The sequence below is a fragment of the Herpailurus yagouaroundi genome, unplaced genomic scaffold (genome assembly GCF_014898765.1).
Source record: "Herpailurus yagouaroundi ecotype Mexico unplaced genomic scaffold, PumYag 214, whole genome shotgun sequence".
NCBI classification, from domain to species: Eukaryota; Metazoa; Chordata; class Mammalia; order Carnivora; family Felidae; genus Herpailurus; species Herpailurus yagouaroundi.
Genome location: NW_024412445.1, coordinates 4615171 through 4632810, shown reverse-complemented (window position 1 = coordinate 4632810; position 17640 = coordinate 4615171). Strand labels below are relative to the sequence as shown.

The window sequence follows — 17640 nt, the reverse complement described above, 5'->3', positions numbered from 1 at the left end:
AAATGCTTTTTTTAAAAAATATTTATTCATTTTTTTGACAGAGACAGAGAGAGCGAGCAGGGGAGGGGCAGAGAGAGAGGGGGACACACAGAATCCGAAACAGGCTCCAGGCTCCAAGCTGTCCACACAGAGCCCGATGCGGGGCTTGAACCCATGAACCACGAGATCATGACCTGAGCTGAAGTCAGATGCTTAACCAACTGAATGCCCCACGGAAATGCTTTTCTAATCACACTCCCAGCAACAAAACCAGCATGCGAGGGGGGCATTCTGTGTATTCATACAAGACAGGCCAGTGCTGTGTGACGTTTCCAGGCTACGACCTCAACGGCAGAGTCACCCGGAACCAACCCTTTGGTTGGACGCACTCGTGTTTTCCCCTCGCCCCTCTTCCATAACCCGCTCCACAAACACCGGCTCCTGTCCCCACAGCGCTCCAGCAAAGCATCTCCTGCTTTCGAATGTCACTGCAGCTGGATGACATTAAAATAGAACTTAAGCCAGTGGCGCGCAGGTAAACCAGCTCTCAGAAAAGGAAAAAAAAAAAAAAAAAAGCCCTAATTCGTAGCACTTGCCGATTTCTGTGGTGGAAATCCTTCCAACCGCAGCGGGCTTCAAGCTACCAACAGTTGAACCCGAGCCTGGAAGCTTCTCTGAGCCTCTAACAGTTGGTATATTCCCGCTGGCCCCGGCACACCACGACCTTGAACATACTTTCTAAGTTCCCTACGAGTCTGTCAACCGCTCCCTGCCCCGCCACCCCCAAATCCTAACAAGCTGAGGGTTTGAGCAGATCTGTGGTAATGCGTGCCCTGTAGTTTCTGCTTAGACTTGGAAGAACGCAGGGCTTATCTGGCAGGTACAGTAGCCTGGCCCCAACCACTGTTGAGCTGTGGAACCAGTAAGACGGCTTCCTGGGGCCGCCAGCCTCACTGAGCCTTTTCATCTAATTGAAATGGTTCTGTGGAAACTTTGCAAGGCAATGGTTAGGGCTCTGCTCTGCTTAAACCTTTCTACTTTTTGCATAAAAGGAGGGGAAGCTTGTTTTTTTTTTTTTTTTTTTGAGTTATATTTACACTTCCCAAATCAGAAAATGTCCTAACCAGATAGGAGGACAGGTGGCGAGTGGTAACCACAACTCAAAACCTTTTTTTTTTTTTTCCATTTCTTTCTGAAACCCCATATAGGAGGAAAGTTAACGAAATGTCGGTTGGTTGTTTTATGCCCAGAGCTCGGTATTCTTTCAACACAGATGGAACAGAGCAGAAAATGAAATTGGGACCGGACCACCTAGGGCATAAAATGCTGTTGATCTATCTACCCTGGTGCACACGAATCTATTGCCTTGGGTAAATCGATTGAGTACGATGTGATCCTGAATTTGTCAGAATAAAATGGAGATAAACACTGATTTCTATTTGTGAAAGGAAACTTTTTTCTTGTTTGTTAAAAATTTTTCTTTAATGTTTATGAGAGAGAGGGAGACACAGAATCTGAAGCAGGCTCCAGGCTCTGAGCTGTCAGCACAGAGCCGGACACGGCTCGAACTCACGGACCACGAGATCATGACCTGAGCCCAGATGAGACGCTTAACCAACTGAGCCACCCAGGCACCCCCGCAACTTTTCAAAGTGAACATGCACTTTTGGAGACACGAAGCATGGTTGGAAACGCCAGGGGCAGAGTTCTTCAACCATCTGTAGCCCAGTTTTTCTACAGGAATTCTTTTTGTTTTTTGTTTGTTTGTTTGTTTTTTAATTTTTTTTTCAACATTTATTTATTTTTGGGACAGAGAGAGACAGAGCATGAACGGGGGAGGGGCAGAGAGAGAGGGAGACACAGAATCGGAAACAGGCTCCAGGCTCTGAGCCATCAGCCCAGAGCCCGACGCGGGGCTCGAACTCCCGGACCGCGAGATCGTGACCTGGCTGAAGTCGGACGCTCAACCGACTGCGCCACCCAGGCGCCCCTACAGGAATTCTTTTTGTAAAAGAAATCCATAGTCAGGTTCCAGAACCTACTGACTACATTAATCAGCCCAAAGTTGTCCCAGTGAATGTGCTCAATTGTGTGGGGTTGACGTGTTCAGGCTCGAGGGCAGGGCTTGAATCCAGGGGCTCGCCTGGGAAATGTGTGGAGACATTTATCGTCAGGTGTGACACCAGTGGCTCACATCCCCCAGTGGGAGGGACAGTCTCAGCCAAGGAAGGCGTCTCTGCCCCGAATACCAACTGTTGCCACTGAGAAACAGCGACCTAAAATAATCCACAGGGTGGACCCTGAATTCAGACAAAGCCTTTAACTCCTTCCCCTTCACTTCCTCTCTCTGGGGTCCTACCTGAGAGAGCAACTGCCCCGTTCCCTGCACTCATTTGGTACATGCCCCGCAGGCCTACTCGGTGCATGGGAGGTCCAGGTGTTGGGGGTGCAGACTGAGCAAATCCCAGAGGAGTGCTTTCTTTCTGAGTGGTGGCAGGCAGTGCTGGGAACAACAGCAGGGTAGGGAGGTACGGACTGGCGATGCCATCCAGGGTGGGCTCAAGGAAGGCCCTCTTTTCTGGCACTTCTGGATGGAGACTGAGGGCAGTGAGGGAGAAGGCCACGGGGAGCATGCTGCAGGCCTGGATGTGGCCAAGGCAGAGCCCAGGATGGCTCAGCCCACCTCCCCTGGGCCTCCCCTTGGGCTATTCTAGTTTAATCCTTCCTCTCCACCTGCTCCTTCCTATTGGCCTTCAAATATACATTCATATTCTCCTCCTACAGATCAACCCGCAGGCAGGGCAGACTTCCTACCCTCTGCTCACCAGTGTTCCCCGACGCTTGGGCTCAGGCCTTCGTCCTGCTGAGCTATTTTTAGGGATCCACCACTGATCTCCCAAAGGCCCCGTTCTCCAGCACCGCTCACCCTTCTCACCCTCGATATCACTTCTTCTCGTAGTGGCTTCTACACCATATTTCTCTCTAGAAATTTCACCTGAATCCAACAGCTCATTCTCTGCCTCCTTCCTTGCCTTCTCTCCTAGACAATAATATGCCTCCTTTACACCCATCCTGCCTTCCAGAAGGTTCCTTGGCTACCAACTGCCATCACATGTCTAGTTGACCCAATGCCCCATGTATTCCCATTCTGCTCAGTGGAATGACCGCCTTCCAGTCATCAAGGTGGAGGCTGCAGTCACCTCTTGCATGTTCCACATTGAGTGATGCACAAATATGGCGGCCACCGCCCTGCCTCCTTCTGCTGCAGCCTTCACGCTCCGGCACAAATTGCGTCTCCCTGTCAACTGTCCCCAGGGCTCTCTCCAGCACACAGATCCGGCACGATCATCCCCCAGACTGTCACTCTGGGAGGGATCCCATCCGAGCATCACGCCTCACTCCCAGGAGGAAGCCTCTTCACCCGCGCTCTTGACTTCTACCCAGCCACCACTGTTCCTCAAGTCCAACGTGGCTCAGCTCTCTGACCTGCTCCAGCTTCTACTTGGGGAGTCCTCCCCAACCCTCTTCTTCCCTCCGCCCAGCTCAGTGAGGAGAAAGTCTTCCTTCCCTACATTTTTGTGTATCACTGTGGTGCATTTGGCCACTACCTCCAGTGCATTTGGCATCATGGCATCAGCTCGGCACAACGAAGGGCTCTGTTGGCATGAATGTTATTGAATGGGAGGTCCTAAGATCCGAGAAGCCGAGGCCTGAGCAAACAACTAAGCCAGCATCAATGGTATCTGCACAAATCCCAAAGTCAATCCAGCAGGGGAAGCCTCCCGTGGCAGCCCTGCTTTGGATCATACCTTGAGAACCTCCGGGACGTTGTGGGCATTTATTCGTGCGCACATGCAGTCCATACAGGCCCTCACCGGACAGTCCATAAGGGACAGGACGGCACAGAGCAGCACAGCAGCCCAACATCCCCACACACACGCTCCTGACCGGTGCCCCTCCACGGAGGCAGCGTAACGCTCCCACATTGTCCAGTCCGGGCTGGACTCTTCCTTGTCCCCTGCTCTTGGCCTGGGAATCTAAGGGCCTTGCTAGACTGACCATGTCCTGCTCTCTCTGCCTCATTTCTTAAGGACGCTGGGCTTTGGGGGAGGTCACTCGTATTAGGGTCTCCCCGCAAAGTCGCCGGCCGCGAGGTGTCACCGGCACACGCCTATCCATCCAGGTGCCGCGGAACATCTCACGGTGAGCCCGGTGGACGGAAAGATAGCGATTACCCGGCAGTGGCCTCTGTGGATGACCGTCCACCTGTGAGCCGCCTGGCCCGTGGTTTCCACATGACAGCGGTGGGCAGGATGAGTCCTGTCAGCTCCCGGGGACGGGAACGGTGTGAATCCACCTGCCAGGGCCAGCAAGGAAGGACACAGCAGAGCCAGGGATGGAGTCCCAGCCCAGAGATGTTCCTCCAGGGAAACTGTGAGTTCTTGTCAAACACCACACAGGAGACACATACACACGGCAGTTTCATTTTTTTCCAAGGAATGTTCTTCAACGTGTGTGGTCTGGTCCCGCCCGTCCCCAGGAAACACAGTAAAAGATGATGCTGACATCACACACAGTCACTCGCCCTCCTCCGGGGCGCCACAAGCCATGCATCCTGCGGAGACCCCCACGGAGCCTCAGTGCTCTGCACTGGCCAACGACACAGGGGTGACAAAAACACATTCCAATGGGAACCAATGAATGTGTTCTATACCAGCCGCTCTTCTGAAACCCTGAAAGTCTTGGGCGGGGGAGGCAAACCCACTTTCGTGAGGCCACTTCTCATGTTTGGGGAGATTCAGGAAAATGGGAGTCTTTCTGACTGCAATCATCGGGGCTTGGAAACGTCCTGGGGACAACACGTCCCTCTCAGGGAGGCGTTCCGAGACGGGGACAGTGAGCCACAGGGGAGTCATGCAGAATCTTACGCTTTTGCACCATTGGAGCCATTGCACGGAACGCACGGCGAGGTGAACAAGAATCCAAGTGACAGGCTTTCAGTTTTGCCTCAAAGGACAACGAACCCCCAAACCCAGCCAGCCAGTCACCAGGAGTCGTGCAAGCAGCTTCTGGCCTTGGGACTGCTTTCGCAAGGGTGTATCCCATCTGAAGGCACTTGAGCTCGGCTGCAGCCAGCGCTCAGATGCTGTTAGATAATTTTCCTCCCTCACCAAACTGGGGTTTATCGGTTCAGAGGAGATGCATTTCACAGATAAAAACAACTTCCTCTAACTGCTGATTAGATAAGGAGGCATAGCATCCGTCCTCAAAAGCCGGCGTCCAATCTCCAATTAGACCAAAGCCACTGCTTTCTCTCTCCATCGGGAAAAACTCTCTGCACCGTGTCCCCCTCGTCCCCAGGCTGCCGAGAAGCCTTCCAGGCACACAGCCACCTCTTGGCGCTGCCTTGGGATTCTGCCTAAACTTGAAAACGAAGGGTGAGATCGGGCACCCTGATGGACCAATTAAAAGCATGTGACTCTTCCAAATCTGTCCTCGAACTCATGACGCAGTGAAGGGATTTTTACTTTGCATACATCAAAAAAAAAAAAAAAAAAAGAAAGAAAGAAAATTTATGTCTTCACATCCTTGATCATTTTCCTGGATTCAAGGGAAAGGGGGAAAAATCTAGAATTTTTTTCTCCTTTTTTTTTTTTTTTCTTTCCATTTTTGCCAGCGTGTGAAGCAGCAAACCGTGGTCCAAGGGACTCGATGGAAAGCCAGATTAGCTTCGAGAAGGCCACCCGGGGGGTGCAGAGCTGGGCTCCAAGCACCACCCTGGGACGTGACACACTGCCTACTGGAGACAGGTCCTGAAACAAAGCACCGACCCTGGGGTGGGGTGGGTCATGCAAGTGAGCAGTGCAAGAGAAACACCTTCCAGAAGGAAGCAGCGGCATGGGTAAATACACGTTCCTGCCCCACATTCAGGCCCAGAGTAACTGGAGAGTGACTGGATCCTCACGATCTGCTCACGTGGCCAAGCCCTCTGGGACAAGCCTTCAGCAACCCCCATCAGTCTCCAGTCTTTGGCCTTCTACTGAGTCAACTGCTGTACGTTTGCTGACTGTCTTCCTCAGGGACAGCCATCTCTACTCCCATCTTTCTTCCCTGACTCTGGTTCCTCCCTTCCTCCTCTGCTCCGGCCCCCAGGCTTGCCTCCCTGCCAGCCCTCTCCATTCACAGGGGAGGGGCCTCCTCCATGCCCTGCACCTGCATGGCAGGGAGCCAGCCTCTGACCCCAGGCCAGGGCCCCCTTCCAGGCCTGCGCGCTCCCCCAAAGCACCCTAGGGCTTGAGGAGGACCCGTGCCTAACGTCGGGACTCGGAACCCTGTTCACGCGAGGGGAGGACAAGTCAGCAAAGAAGGAAGAGGCGAGGGGTCACTGAATAAAGGCGGAGAATAGGGAAGCTTGTAGTTTCTTTCCGAGCAAGGCTATCTATCTGCCGTGTTGGATGCTAATCCCTGCCATCATTCCTACGCGAGATGCCTTCAGAAGCCCCTAGAAGAAATCTCGAGCCCCAGTTTTCCACGTCTCTCGCCTGGCTGCCATGGTGAAGCGGGTACACGTCGGGTTGCCCGAAGTGGTCACTGAGTACACGCTCTGTGTTACGTGCTTTCACACACAACCACTTCAGAGAGGTGAGACTTCTCTCATTTTTAAAGAGACCACTTCAGAAGCAGAAGCTATCGTCCCATGAAGAAGATGACATCCCTCCCCGCCCGGAAGTTCTCCTCTGCGTCCAACTTCAATTCTCCAAGTTACATTTCATGTCTCTGTTTCCTCTTACTCGGGCCCAGAAGAAAATGGAGGCACGTAAGAGCTGTAGCCATACTCCTGTGACATCTGGTCCCCATCTCTCTCTCTCTCTGTCTCTTTAATCCAGGAGGCCATATTTCTACACGGTCCTCCAGGGTTCCTCCAACACTGGGTGAAGGAATGAAATGTAGAACCTCTGGGGCACCTGGGTGGCTCAGTCGGTTAAGCACCTGACTCTTGGTTTTGGCTCAGGTCATGACCTCACATTTTATGAGTTCAAGCCCCACAGTGGGCTTCACCCTGACAGTGCGGAGCCTGCTTGGGATTCTCTCTGCCTCTCTCAAAATAAATAAATAAACTTAAAACAGTTTTTTTAAAAAAAAATTAGGGCTGCCACTTCTCTCCACTGGGCGGGGTTGGTTTCCACCACTCCCCACCGATTTGTCCGAGACTAGGGTTGAGATTCGACGTGTCTAGCCCTGAAGGGCAACATTACTGGAAGCCACAGCCCATGGTCTCTCTTAAAGCAGACCTGCCAGGGGGCCATTATCTCCAAAGAGTTTGCACCTTTGGGGCATCTGGCCATTTGTCCGTCCACTTGGGTCGGGCAGTGGCCAGCACCCCCAAGCTCTCTTCTAATTCCTCTATTTGGGTTCTATTTTCAGTTTGCCTATTCCTTGGGTCAATTTTTTTTATTATTATCAATAAATTGTCCTTCTGTCCTCAGGGCCCCAAACGTTACCTGTTTTCTCTTTCCCTTCCCTCCAGCAGACCAGCCACAGGGCAGTCTTTCTGTCTCATCAATCTTTACAAGATCTGCTTTGCACAAATTGCTTCCTTTTTCTGCTTTTTAACTGTCCTTTTTACGTTCTGCCTTTGCCACTCCGTCTTCAGCAAAGTAGGTTTCTATTTTTTCATGTAACCCTGGAAGCCCTGGAAATGAGATGAGTTTCACCGCTGTCGCCTCTCGAAAATGAGGAAACAGGCTCCAAGGTGGTGAAAGTCTGGCCAGAGGCACACGGCCGGCCGCGAGAAAGGCTCGGCTTTGGACGTGAGAAGCATCCTCTCTGACTCTGCAGCCTTCCCCCTGCGCCACCGGCCCTCGCCACCCCTTGCCACTCCTTCTATGGGACCAGCGCTCAACAAAGACACTTCACTCCTTTGGTGAAGGGAGGGGCTGTTTCTCACTTCCTGTTGTCTGCCCTCCAACACCCCTCTGTCTTCTGGCTTCTTCCCGTGGAGCTGATGACACAGGGCTTCAAACGCACCTCCCCCATCCTCCCATCTACAACACCCCGGGGTTTTTTTTTTTCCATCATCTCCTATTGCCACTCGCACACTTAATCTGTTTAACGCCACGTACGACAAGTCACTTCCAGAAACAACCTATCAGCACACGCTAATGCTAGTTGGTTTCCTACAAAATTCCTAAAGCATGGTTGCTAAAACTCAGACGCCACGGAGAATAACCGACTGCCTTGATGCCTCCCTGCGCTTGGTCTTCTGGAATTCTCGCTCTCTGTAACTGCTCCTCAGACCCCTCCCCTCTTGCGCATTTGAGCGGCTTCCACGCTTCTGCATTTCTTGGCTTCCTGGCAGCGATCCATAACCGGCTTTGACCTCTAGCCCCTCCAGGGGAGCGCTGGCTCTCCGAAACGGCGTCTCGGCACCCCCCTTCAAATGGCTCTCCCTGCCTGGCCCTGTTACGGCTACAGCAACCACTCTTTACAAGCCAAGCCAGAGAGGCTTTCCAGGTGTCTTAAATTTTACAATTCTGGAATTCATCTGTCACAAACTTCATCCCAGTAGGAGAAGCAGATGAAAAAATCCTGTCGCACGTGGCAAGGGACCACTGGTGGGAGACCACAGGGAACTATGGACCAGCCCCAGTTCCACACCACACCTGCCCAGGGCACACTAGCCTCTACAGCTCAAGACTCAGCCGAGCAAACCAGCCTGGGAAGGAGTCAGGAGTGCCCGCCAGCAGCCTGGTGGCCTCGTACTAGGGAAAGGTCCCCAGCAACTGGAATCTGACAAGAGGTGCATCTAGAATATCGTGAAGGCACCTGTAAGGAGTGTGTATTGACCTATGCCAAGTACATTCCATGCTGTCCTCTGCTCTCCCCGGGAATCAGCCAACTATCGGGGCAGCGGCGGGGAAAGCAGGGAGCGCTCACTGGTTAACCCACGACGACTTCAGAGTCCTGACGCTGATGTCTGGGCTCCGGGTTCATTGGAACGGTTGGTGGCAATGTAGCCACCTAATTTCCTCTGTGTCCCAGGTAGGTCAAGAGCACGCGCCTGCCACAGTCCAAAGTGCAGAGAACAGTACCCACCTCACTGGCTGCTTCCAGGACGGGGGCGGGGGGGGGTGCAATGCAGGGCCGTCCCCAACATTAGCTATTCGGGTGCCATCTTTGTAAACATCATACATGTAAACATCATACATGTGTGCCACCACTGGCTTGAAATTTGGCTTTTTGATTTATGTCAATGTGTTTTCAAAGGAACTGCTTAGCTAGCACTGTACGTGATACACCAATACGACTTGATCTTAAAAATAAATGTGTCAACAACAAAGCAGCGGGCTCTTCTGTGTCCAAACTTTGGGAATCCCAGAAGTGATATGGAAAATCCAGAACTGTTTCTCTTCCCACCCACTCCCCCACGCCCAGTGGCCACAGTCTAATAGGAAAAATATGTCATAAATGTACTTGTTTCCTTGGTTCATCTCAAACGAATGGATTTGGCCACTATCCTTGTCTGCACCACGAATTGTGTAGCTATTTTTTTCTGTAAAAGAACCCTTATACCCAGAGTCTTCCTGGCCTCTAAGACACATGGAAATAACACAAAATGCGTTTCTTGGTTGCTACATCAGGATGTCCTATAGAAAGATAGCTGCGGTGGTTTCCAGAACCCCGAGACCTTCACGCACATCGCCGTCCTCGGCTGTGGGTGCTTCCAGAGCCTCTCCACATGGGATCCGTGCCTCCTTGTTTCCACCTGCGTCCCCTACGTGACACTCTTTTGTGCAAATACATAGCTCTCAATACCACAGTTTTTTTTTTACTTCCAAAAAAGAAAGAGAAAATAGGTATTCTAGGGAACTGTTGACTCATTATCTCGTGAGAACATGGTATAAAGTGTGAAAACTAGTCTTTGAGTTAGAAATTGAGTCTGATTCTGACTCCGTTTTTGACCTCAGTTATTTTGCTGAACTTCTTGGGACCTCCGTTCTATAAAACCAAGAGGGGAGACCGGACTTTCCAAACGTGAACTGTAACGTGGAAGTTAACCATGGCAGGGACTGTGGAAACTTCCAAACCTCTTTATGGAAAAGGCATGTGACAAAAGGCTTTTTGTAACATTTAAAATTTTCTATTTTGCATTAAATTTGGCATTTAAGACACACAGCTGAGAGGGTCAACATAAAATGGGCAGACTTGGTTTCTTCTAAACTGAAGCTCTCACGCTAACTCACCCTACTGCCATAACGCATACAATGTATAATTGTCACTACCTAGAGCCCATAAAACTGGGTATTTCTGCGGCACCCCGAAGGCAGGAGACAGCACTACGGATGTGCCCCCATGCAGGGTGCTCTCCCACTGTGCTCTTTGGCCCCTGCATGTGAGTGTCACGGCCACGGTGACCTGTCTGTCTTCCCGCACACATGAGGGCCCCACCTTGGTGACCTTTACCCCACGTCTTCCTAACATGGCGGTTGAGGGGAAACGGCAGGTGAGATAATCCCAAACGCCTGACCAAGGACTGTGGAAGGAGACGAAGGGACCTAGGTGGTAGGGGAACAGAGTGTGCCACAGCCCGTCAATGGGACGCCCGGCCGGCCGACTCACCCGCTCCTCTCTCGGACTTGGAGCTCTGCTGTCCTCCAGACGTGGTGGAAAGGTCTTCGGGGACGGGCATCGGTTCGTCCCCATCATCTGGAGTGTCACTCACCGGGGGGCTTTCCTTCCCTAGGGAGGCAAGTAGCAGCTTGAGTGTCTGGGGTCGTGGTCACTGCCGAGGGTGGTGATTTACATAGATTTCTATATTATGGATAATATGGGGTGGTCTAGTCCACCCAAATCAATGGTACTTTTCAGACATTCTCACGATCACTGCTCCATGCCAGTGACCAGACTTCCACAGCCTTATTTAGGACATCTGTGTGATACCCCATCGCATAGCCACACTAGGATTTATTTACATCCTTTATTATCTTTGTGAATGTATATGGCTTTCCATCTTTTTTACTCTTAAAAGACACCATGATGAACATCCCAGTGGCCAACTTTTGCACATGCTCTCAACAATCATCACAGTATAAACTCCTGGAAGTTTTGCGCCTGGGTCCAACGGCACCTACGTTCAAATTTCATTTATTTATTTATTTATTTATTTTTATTTTAGAGAGAGAGGGGACAGCAGGGGGGGGGGAGCAGAGAGAGGGGGAGAGAGAGAGACAGAATCCTAAACCAGCTCTATGCTCAGTGCAGAGCCCGATGTGGGACTTGATCCCACAACCCTGGGATCATGACCTGAGCCGAAATCAAGAGTTAGATGCCCAACTGCCTGAGCCACTCAGTGCTCAGGCATCTACATTTTGAAGACTAGCTCACATTCTTTCCTGTAAGCTGGTTCCAACCTACCCTCCCACAATCAGGCTTCTTCCCACCTTCCTATTAATTTGTTTTAAAGGTCAGCTGACTGATTATCTTGCTCAGAGCTACACGTGCTGGGGCTGTTCACTGCCTTTTAGAGAGCCAGGGAATATTCTGACAGTGGCCTGGTTTGATTCCACCTGGTGGGGAGTGCAGGCTTGGAAAGAGAAGGAACAGGGAATCCGATGCCTCCTGGGACCATGATTCTCTCTGTGGAATTCTTACTTTGAAATACAGCAGAAGGATCTGCACAACTGAAAAGTCGCTTCTCCTTTGCCAAGTGCGACTCAGCAAATGAAATCGGGTTTTACAGGATGGCTAGATCTATTCTGACCCCATTAGCATTACCTTTAACTAGAGGCTCCCCCACTGGGGAACCCACCCTCCCCTCCGACTCCCAGAAACCCAGCGCTGGGAAGCCATGACTGGTAGAAAACCCTCTTGTTTCCCTTGAAACTGAAGCACCTGTCCCTTCCAACCTTCTAGACACAACTTAAAACTGGCTTAGGCAACACAGAGCACATGCACGAAATGACGCTGATGCAAAATAACCCATCAGAGTGGCTGCAGGACCCCGGTGGAGACGAAGACCTTCAAGGAGGTTAACAGAAAAGTGGAAGGCGGGGGTTACACATTCACTGGCAGGGCTGGTGACCTGGCTTCGCAGGCGAAGGACATCCTCGCAGAGCACACAAACGCTCGGGACCCAGAAAACACGGCTAGGAAGAAGACATCGTGGCTGAGTCCTCCAGCTTGGCTGTGGTCGCTGCAGTTAGCATATTTTCACACAGAGCATTACTGGGTGTGTCTGGAGAGCCAGTACAACCCGAATCGTTAATGATGGGGCAGGCGAGGATGTCCCAAGAAAACAGAAAGCCAAAGACAAACGGAAGGCAGATGCGTTCCATTGAGCAGGAGAACACGGGAGGGAAACGGGTCAGCTGATAACTGGTTTCTCCTTATGACAGCCAAGAGCAATGGTTTTCAGACTCTGAGAACGGCAGGGGGTGGTCAGAGGACAATTCTTCTCCTACCTCCTTCTCCTTCCTCCTTTTCTCCTCCTCCTCCACTATTTCCTTTTCTTTCTCCTCCTTTTGCTAAGACGGATCTTACATGGAACTTCGATATACAAAAACCAATCTTCTGCGTGTAAAGTGGGGACACTGCAGGGTGGGGAGGCTGGAAGGCCACCTGCCTTCTCAAAGACCTCCTGACAAACCCCCCAGAACAGACGGTGGAGACCCCTGGCTGAACCAACAGACCCAAAGGTTAAATGTGTATAACAGAGTGAGCGAGGCGGTGCGCACGTGTGTCCTTGTGATTAACCAACTGTCGTTATCATGGGGTGGGCGTGGGGGGCTGAGGAACTAATCTTTAGGCACCTGTTTATCTTCTCCGTGATACCTCCCTTTGAGATATCCCATGATGCTCTCAGAAGAAGAATCAGGACTTACCCAATGAAGGAACGTGGTCTCTGATGCTACAGGACGTGCAAGTAACTCTCGATGACTCTTTTGGTCCCTTAACTGCTCTGTTTATTGGGGAACAAGATCGACCACACGACACTGAAGACGCTCATATAACAGATGCTCCCCCTACGAGTTCTGTGGGTCTGGTCGGGCTCCGGCACTGAGTGAAATGCCAGCTCTCCAGTGCCCGTCATCCGACTCTCAGCCCTCCCACTGTTTCCTGCATGGGGGAGAAAATGCCACCAAGAGAGCAGTGGGGATGATGATTCTACACGGGACAGACAACCTGGGGAGAAGGCGCAGTAAACACTCACCCCTGGTGTATACAGTGGTGCACAAAGTCAGACCTGGTGGCGAGCAGAGGGGGATATGTTCACCTCCCCCCCTAGGGCTCTGCTGTCACACGGCCTGGACTCGCCTTCACTCACTGAGAGTTTTCAAGAGGTGGTCCGAGTCGCCTAAAAGCCCCCAAAGTTTGGGCGGCCGCTAAGACATGAATCACTCCCATGATCCTTTGTGCCCAATGGTCCTTAGGTTCTCTCCCTGTGGGAGGTTTCTACGATGAACACTCAGCGCTTTGTGAAAGCCTTCCTGTTAAGCAAAGCTTTTTGTGTGGGTCGCTTTTAACCAAATTTGCCCGGTTAGCCATTTAAAACGCACAACCGGGGCGCCTGGGTGGCGCAGTCGGTTAAGCGTCCGACTTCAGCCAGGTTACGATCTCGCGGTCCGTGAGTTCGAGCCCCGCGTCAGGCTCTGGGCTGATGGCTCAGAGCCTGGAGCCTGTTTCCGATTCTGTGTCTCCCTTTCTCTCTGCCCCTCCCCCGTTCATGCTCTGTCTCTCTCTGTCCCCAAAATAAATAAACGTTGAAAAAAAAATTAAAAAAAAAATAAAACGCAAAACCACGGGAGGAGTATAAAAGGTACACAACTAAGGTCATTAGGTCAACACATCCCAAACATTAAGGCAGGGTGACCAGAAGTCACTTGAACCAGGATATCATTCCAACAGTAACATGGCATAAGTCACCCCTTCAAGACAGTAAAATGAGGCTAAAAAACTGATTTTGGCCTATCTCCCACGGCTGGCTGAAGATGGAAAAATAATGTGTGTGAATGCTAATCTATCCAAGAAGCTTAGGGAACCTGTTCTGCACACGTCAGCAAGCCACAGAAACACGAGGTCCGTGTCGTGCCAAGTGCCTGTACCTCTCCCAAGTTCACGCTCAGAGACACGACGGCACATAAAACTGTCCACAGGACGGTTATTATTTTCATGGAATCATTTAGGAGGGGAAGTATAATTTCACTTTGCTAGAAAAATGAAAGAAACTTCTTACCAATTTATATTTAATCTTCCTACTGCTTCTGCTTTAAATAAAGCACAGGTAATCTGTGAGAAGTGTTTTGGGCAAATTAGATGAGAAAATTGTATAATTTGCCTTTCAGAAGCCAGTTAATTTAATTTCTCAGGTAGATTAAAATTCATCCAACAAAGGTCTGTTGATTCCCCACCTCACGAATGCAAGAGTGTTTTTTTTTTCAATTTTTTAAAATGTTTATTTTTGAGAGAGAGAAAGAGAGAGAGAAGGAGTGGGAGAGGCACAGAGAGAGAGGGAAACACAGAATCCGAAGCAGATTCCAGGTTCTGAGCTGTCAGCACAGAGGCCGACGCAGGGCTCGAACTCATGAACCACGAGATCATGACCTGAGCCGAATCAGACGTTTAACCGACTGAGCCACCCAGGCGTCCAAGAGTGGTTTTTATATACAATGACCCAGAGGAATGTAATTCCTGGGAGTAAATAAAAACTCAGAATATAGATTCCCAAGTCTTGAATAGTGAACAAGCTTGCAACCCAGCATGCTGCCTGGCTTCCTTTGAGACTTCTGGTCACTCACTGAAATTCTCTGCAAATTGAAAATGGTAGCTGGGGGGTGCCTGGGTGACTCAGCCAGCCAAGCATCCAACTTCAGCTCAGGTCATGATCTCACGGTTCGTGGGTTCGAGCCCCACATCTGGCTCACTGCTGTCAGCCTGTCAGCACAGATCCTGGAGCCTGCTTCAGATTCCATGTCTCCCTCTCTCTCTGCCCCTCCCCTGCTTGCGCTCTGTCTCTCTCTGTCTCTCAAAAATAAATGTTAAGAAAAATTTTTTTAAAAAAGGCAAAGAAAATGGTACCTATATCTTCACCACCGGGTGCGTGTAAAGTTGAAAAGAGAAGAATGCTTGGGGCAGTGTTTCCTAAAGGTAGACATTCAATCAATGTGATTTACTATGAGGCACATTTCCACTCACACACTTCAGTATATGAGGCTCATTTCCCTAAGCAGATTATGTATGCCTGTGGAGCATACTTCTTTCCCTGTTCCAACAAACATTACAAAGACCATTAAGAAGACATCCAAAGTAGCTTTAGGGTCATAGGAGCCCGAGGACCCTTAAATGGTGACTGGTTCACATCCCTCATTTTGCAGAGGATGCTATGGTGGTCCAAGAGGCAGGGAACCTGTCTCAGGTCCCACAGTTGGGGACAGAGATGAGGTATGGACACAGGGCTCACCAGCCCTATTCTCCCATGGGCTGTCTCTTCCCTTAGAAACGAAAGCAAAAAATAATGCATAGCCATAAAAATATTTTGGAAAGATTGCCAAAGAAGGAAGACACACACACACACACACACACACACACACACACCAAAACCAAAACCAAAACCAAAACTAAAACCAAAAAAGACTTTGCCCAAAGAATGAATGACAAGTGCCCTATAGTTAGGGAGAGCCCGGGGGTGCCTGGGGGGCTCAGTCAGTTAAACGTCTGACTTTGGCTCAGGTCATGATCTCACGGTTCGTGAGTTCAAGCCCCGCATGGGGTTCTGTGCTGACAGCTCAGAGCCTGGAGCCTGCTTTGGATTTTGTGTGTCTCTCTCTCTCTTTCTGCCCCTCCCCAACTTGTGCTCTCTCTCTCTCTCTCTCTCTCTCTCTCTCAAAAATAAGTAAACATTAAAAAAAAATTTTTTTTAAGTTAGGGAGAGACTGCTCGTGCAGACTGTCTGCTAAGCCTGTTCAGTAACCTGGTCTCAAATCGTGGGTGTGGGTCAGTAACATTACTGAGTATCTACTCTCAAGACCCCATTGACCAGGGCTCAGTCCACATTTAGGAAAAAAACCCAGCAAGAAAGAACAAGGCAGTTTGAAAAAACATCCGATATTGAGAACTTCTTTGATTTTCAAGTGAATGTTTCACAGATACTAGGCTGACTCCCCATGGCACCACCAATGCTGGAACATTTTTGAACCCAGGAAACTGGCAACTTCGTAGGGTTCAACCTGGGAAGTCTATGTTTTTTCTTTCCTATAGACAGAACCTGACATTGAAGAATTTTATGGGAAAAGAGGGTGATCCACTCACACGTTCCTCAGCGTATCGAGAATGTCAACTCCCGTTTGACTAAATGTACATCCTTATTCCACAGCTACCTGTCACTATCCTCCATTTCAGAAATGGGAGAGAAAAAGCAACGTGATTAGGTGTGAACTGGAGAACCAGCAAGAAGCAGAAAGTGTCCTTCCCATCTTTTGGGAAAATGGCACAACGCTTCAGATGTTCTGCTCGCTGTTTAGAATGCTGCCGGTTACACCATTCGTGTTTTGGAAGGAGCATTTCCTCTGCTGAGTGTATACAGACTACATTTCAGACCAGATCTGGAATCTTCTCGACCACAGAGGCGTTTCCTTTTTCAGGCCTTCCTGGGCCACGGGACTCCCTTCATTCTTGCACCCCTCCCCCAATGCCCACTTTCAAAAGCCAGCAACCAGAAAAACTGAGTGTTTTGCATCATGGTAAAGGGCAAGAAAACAATGAGAGGAAAACAAGGCTTTTGATATCGCTGTTGACAAGATATGAGACAAAACACTCTGGAGATGCCCACCCGGGTCAGGGCCTTCAGCTGTGGCTCTGGGACCTCAAAGGACAGAGGCTTCATTCATGTGTCACCTTAGAAGCTACCTAAGTGAGGGGTGCCTGGGGGGCTCAGTCGGTTGGGCGTCTGACTTCGGCTCAGGTCATGATCTCATGGTTTGTGGGTTTGAGCCCTGCGTCGGGCTCTGTGCTGACAGTTGGGAACCTGCTTGGGACTCTCTCTCTCAAAATAAACAAATAAACTTAAAAGGAAAAGAAGTTACCCAAGAGAAATCAGAAACAATGAAAGGGTCTCTTCGCCTATGGAAGTTTTTAACATCCTGTCTTTTTTTTTTTTTTTTTTAATGTTTTTTTTTCAACGTTTATTTATTTTTGGGACAGAGAGAGACAGAGCATGAACGGGCGAGGGGCAGAGAGAGAGGGAGACACAGAACCGGAAGCAGGCTCCAGGCTCTGAGCCATCAGCCCAGAGCCCGACGCGGGGCTCAAACTCACGGACCGCGAGATCGTGACCTGGATGAAGTCGGACGCTTAACCGACTGCGCCACCCAGGCGCCCCAACATCCTGCCTTTTTGACAAGCTAATTCCCTCTCCCTGAGGCCTCTGGCAATCCTGGGTGGGACCCGCTTCCCCAGGCCAATGGGAGGCTTCCAAGAGCCAATCTTTTTTTTTTTCTCCCTCTGTTTCTGTTGTTGTACTCCTGTTTCAGAATCAAAGAAATGTGTCTGAGAAACATAAATGCAAACAGACCTTAAAGATAGCAAGATAGTAGATATGAAGCCTATAAGGATGTAAAGGCTCCCTTTTCTTCCTCCACAGCCCGACCTCCTTCCCATCACCAAGCT

At 50.3% G+C, this 17640-nt stretch overlaps 1 protein-coding gene across 14 annotated transcripts in view; it reads right to left on the bottom strand.

Annotated features, from left to right (window-relative positions):
* Nucleotides 1-17640, bottom strand: part of IKZF1 (IKAROS family zinc finger 1) — a 98902-nt gene that overhangs the window by 65336 nt on the left and 15926 nt on the right. For all 14 annotated transcript variants that reach the window (XM_040455061.1, XM_040455051.1, XM_040455054.1 and 11 more), the window contains one exon: nucleotides 10600-10719. In XM_040455061.1, the coding sequence (XP_040310995.1) occupies nucleotides 10600-10719 (120 nt within the window). The remainder of the gene's footprint in view (nucleotides 1-10599; nucleotides 10720-17640) is intronic.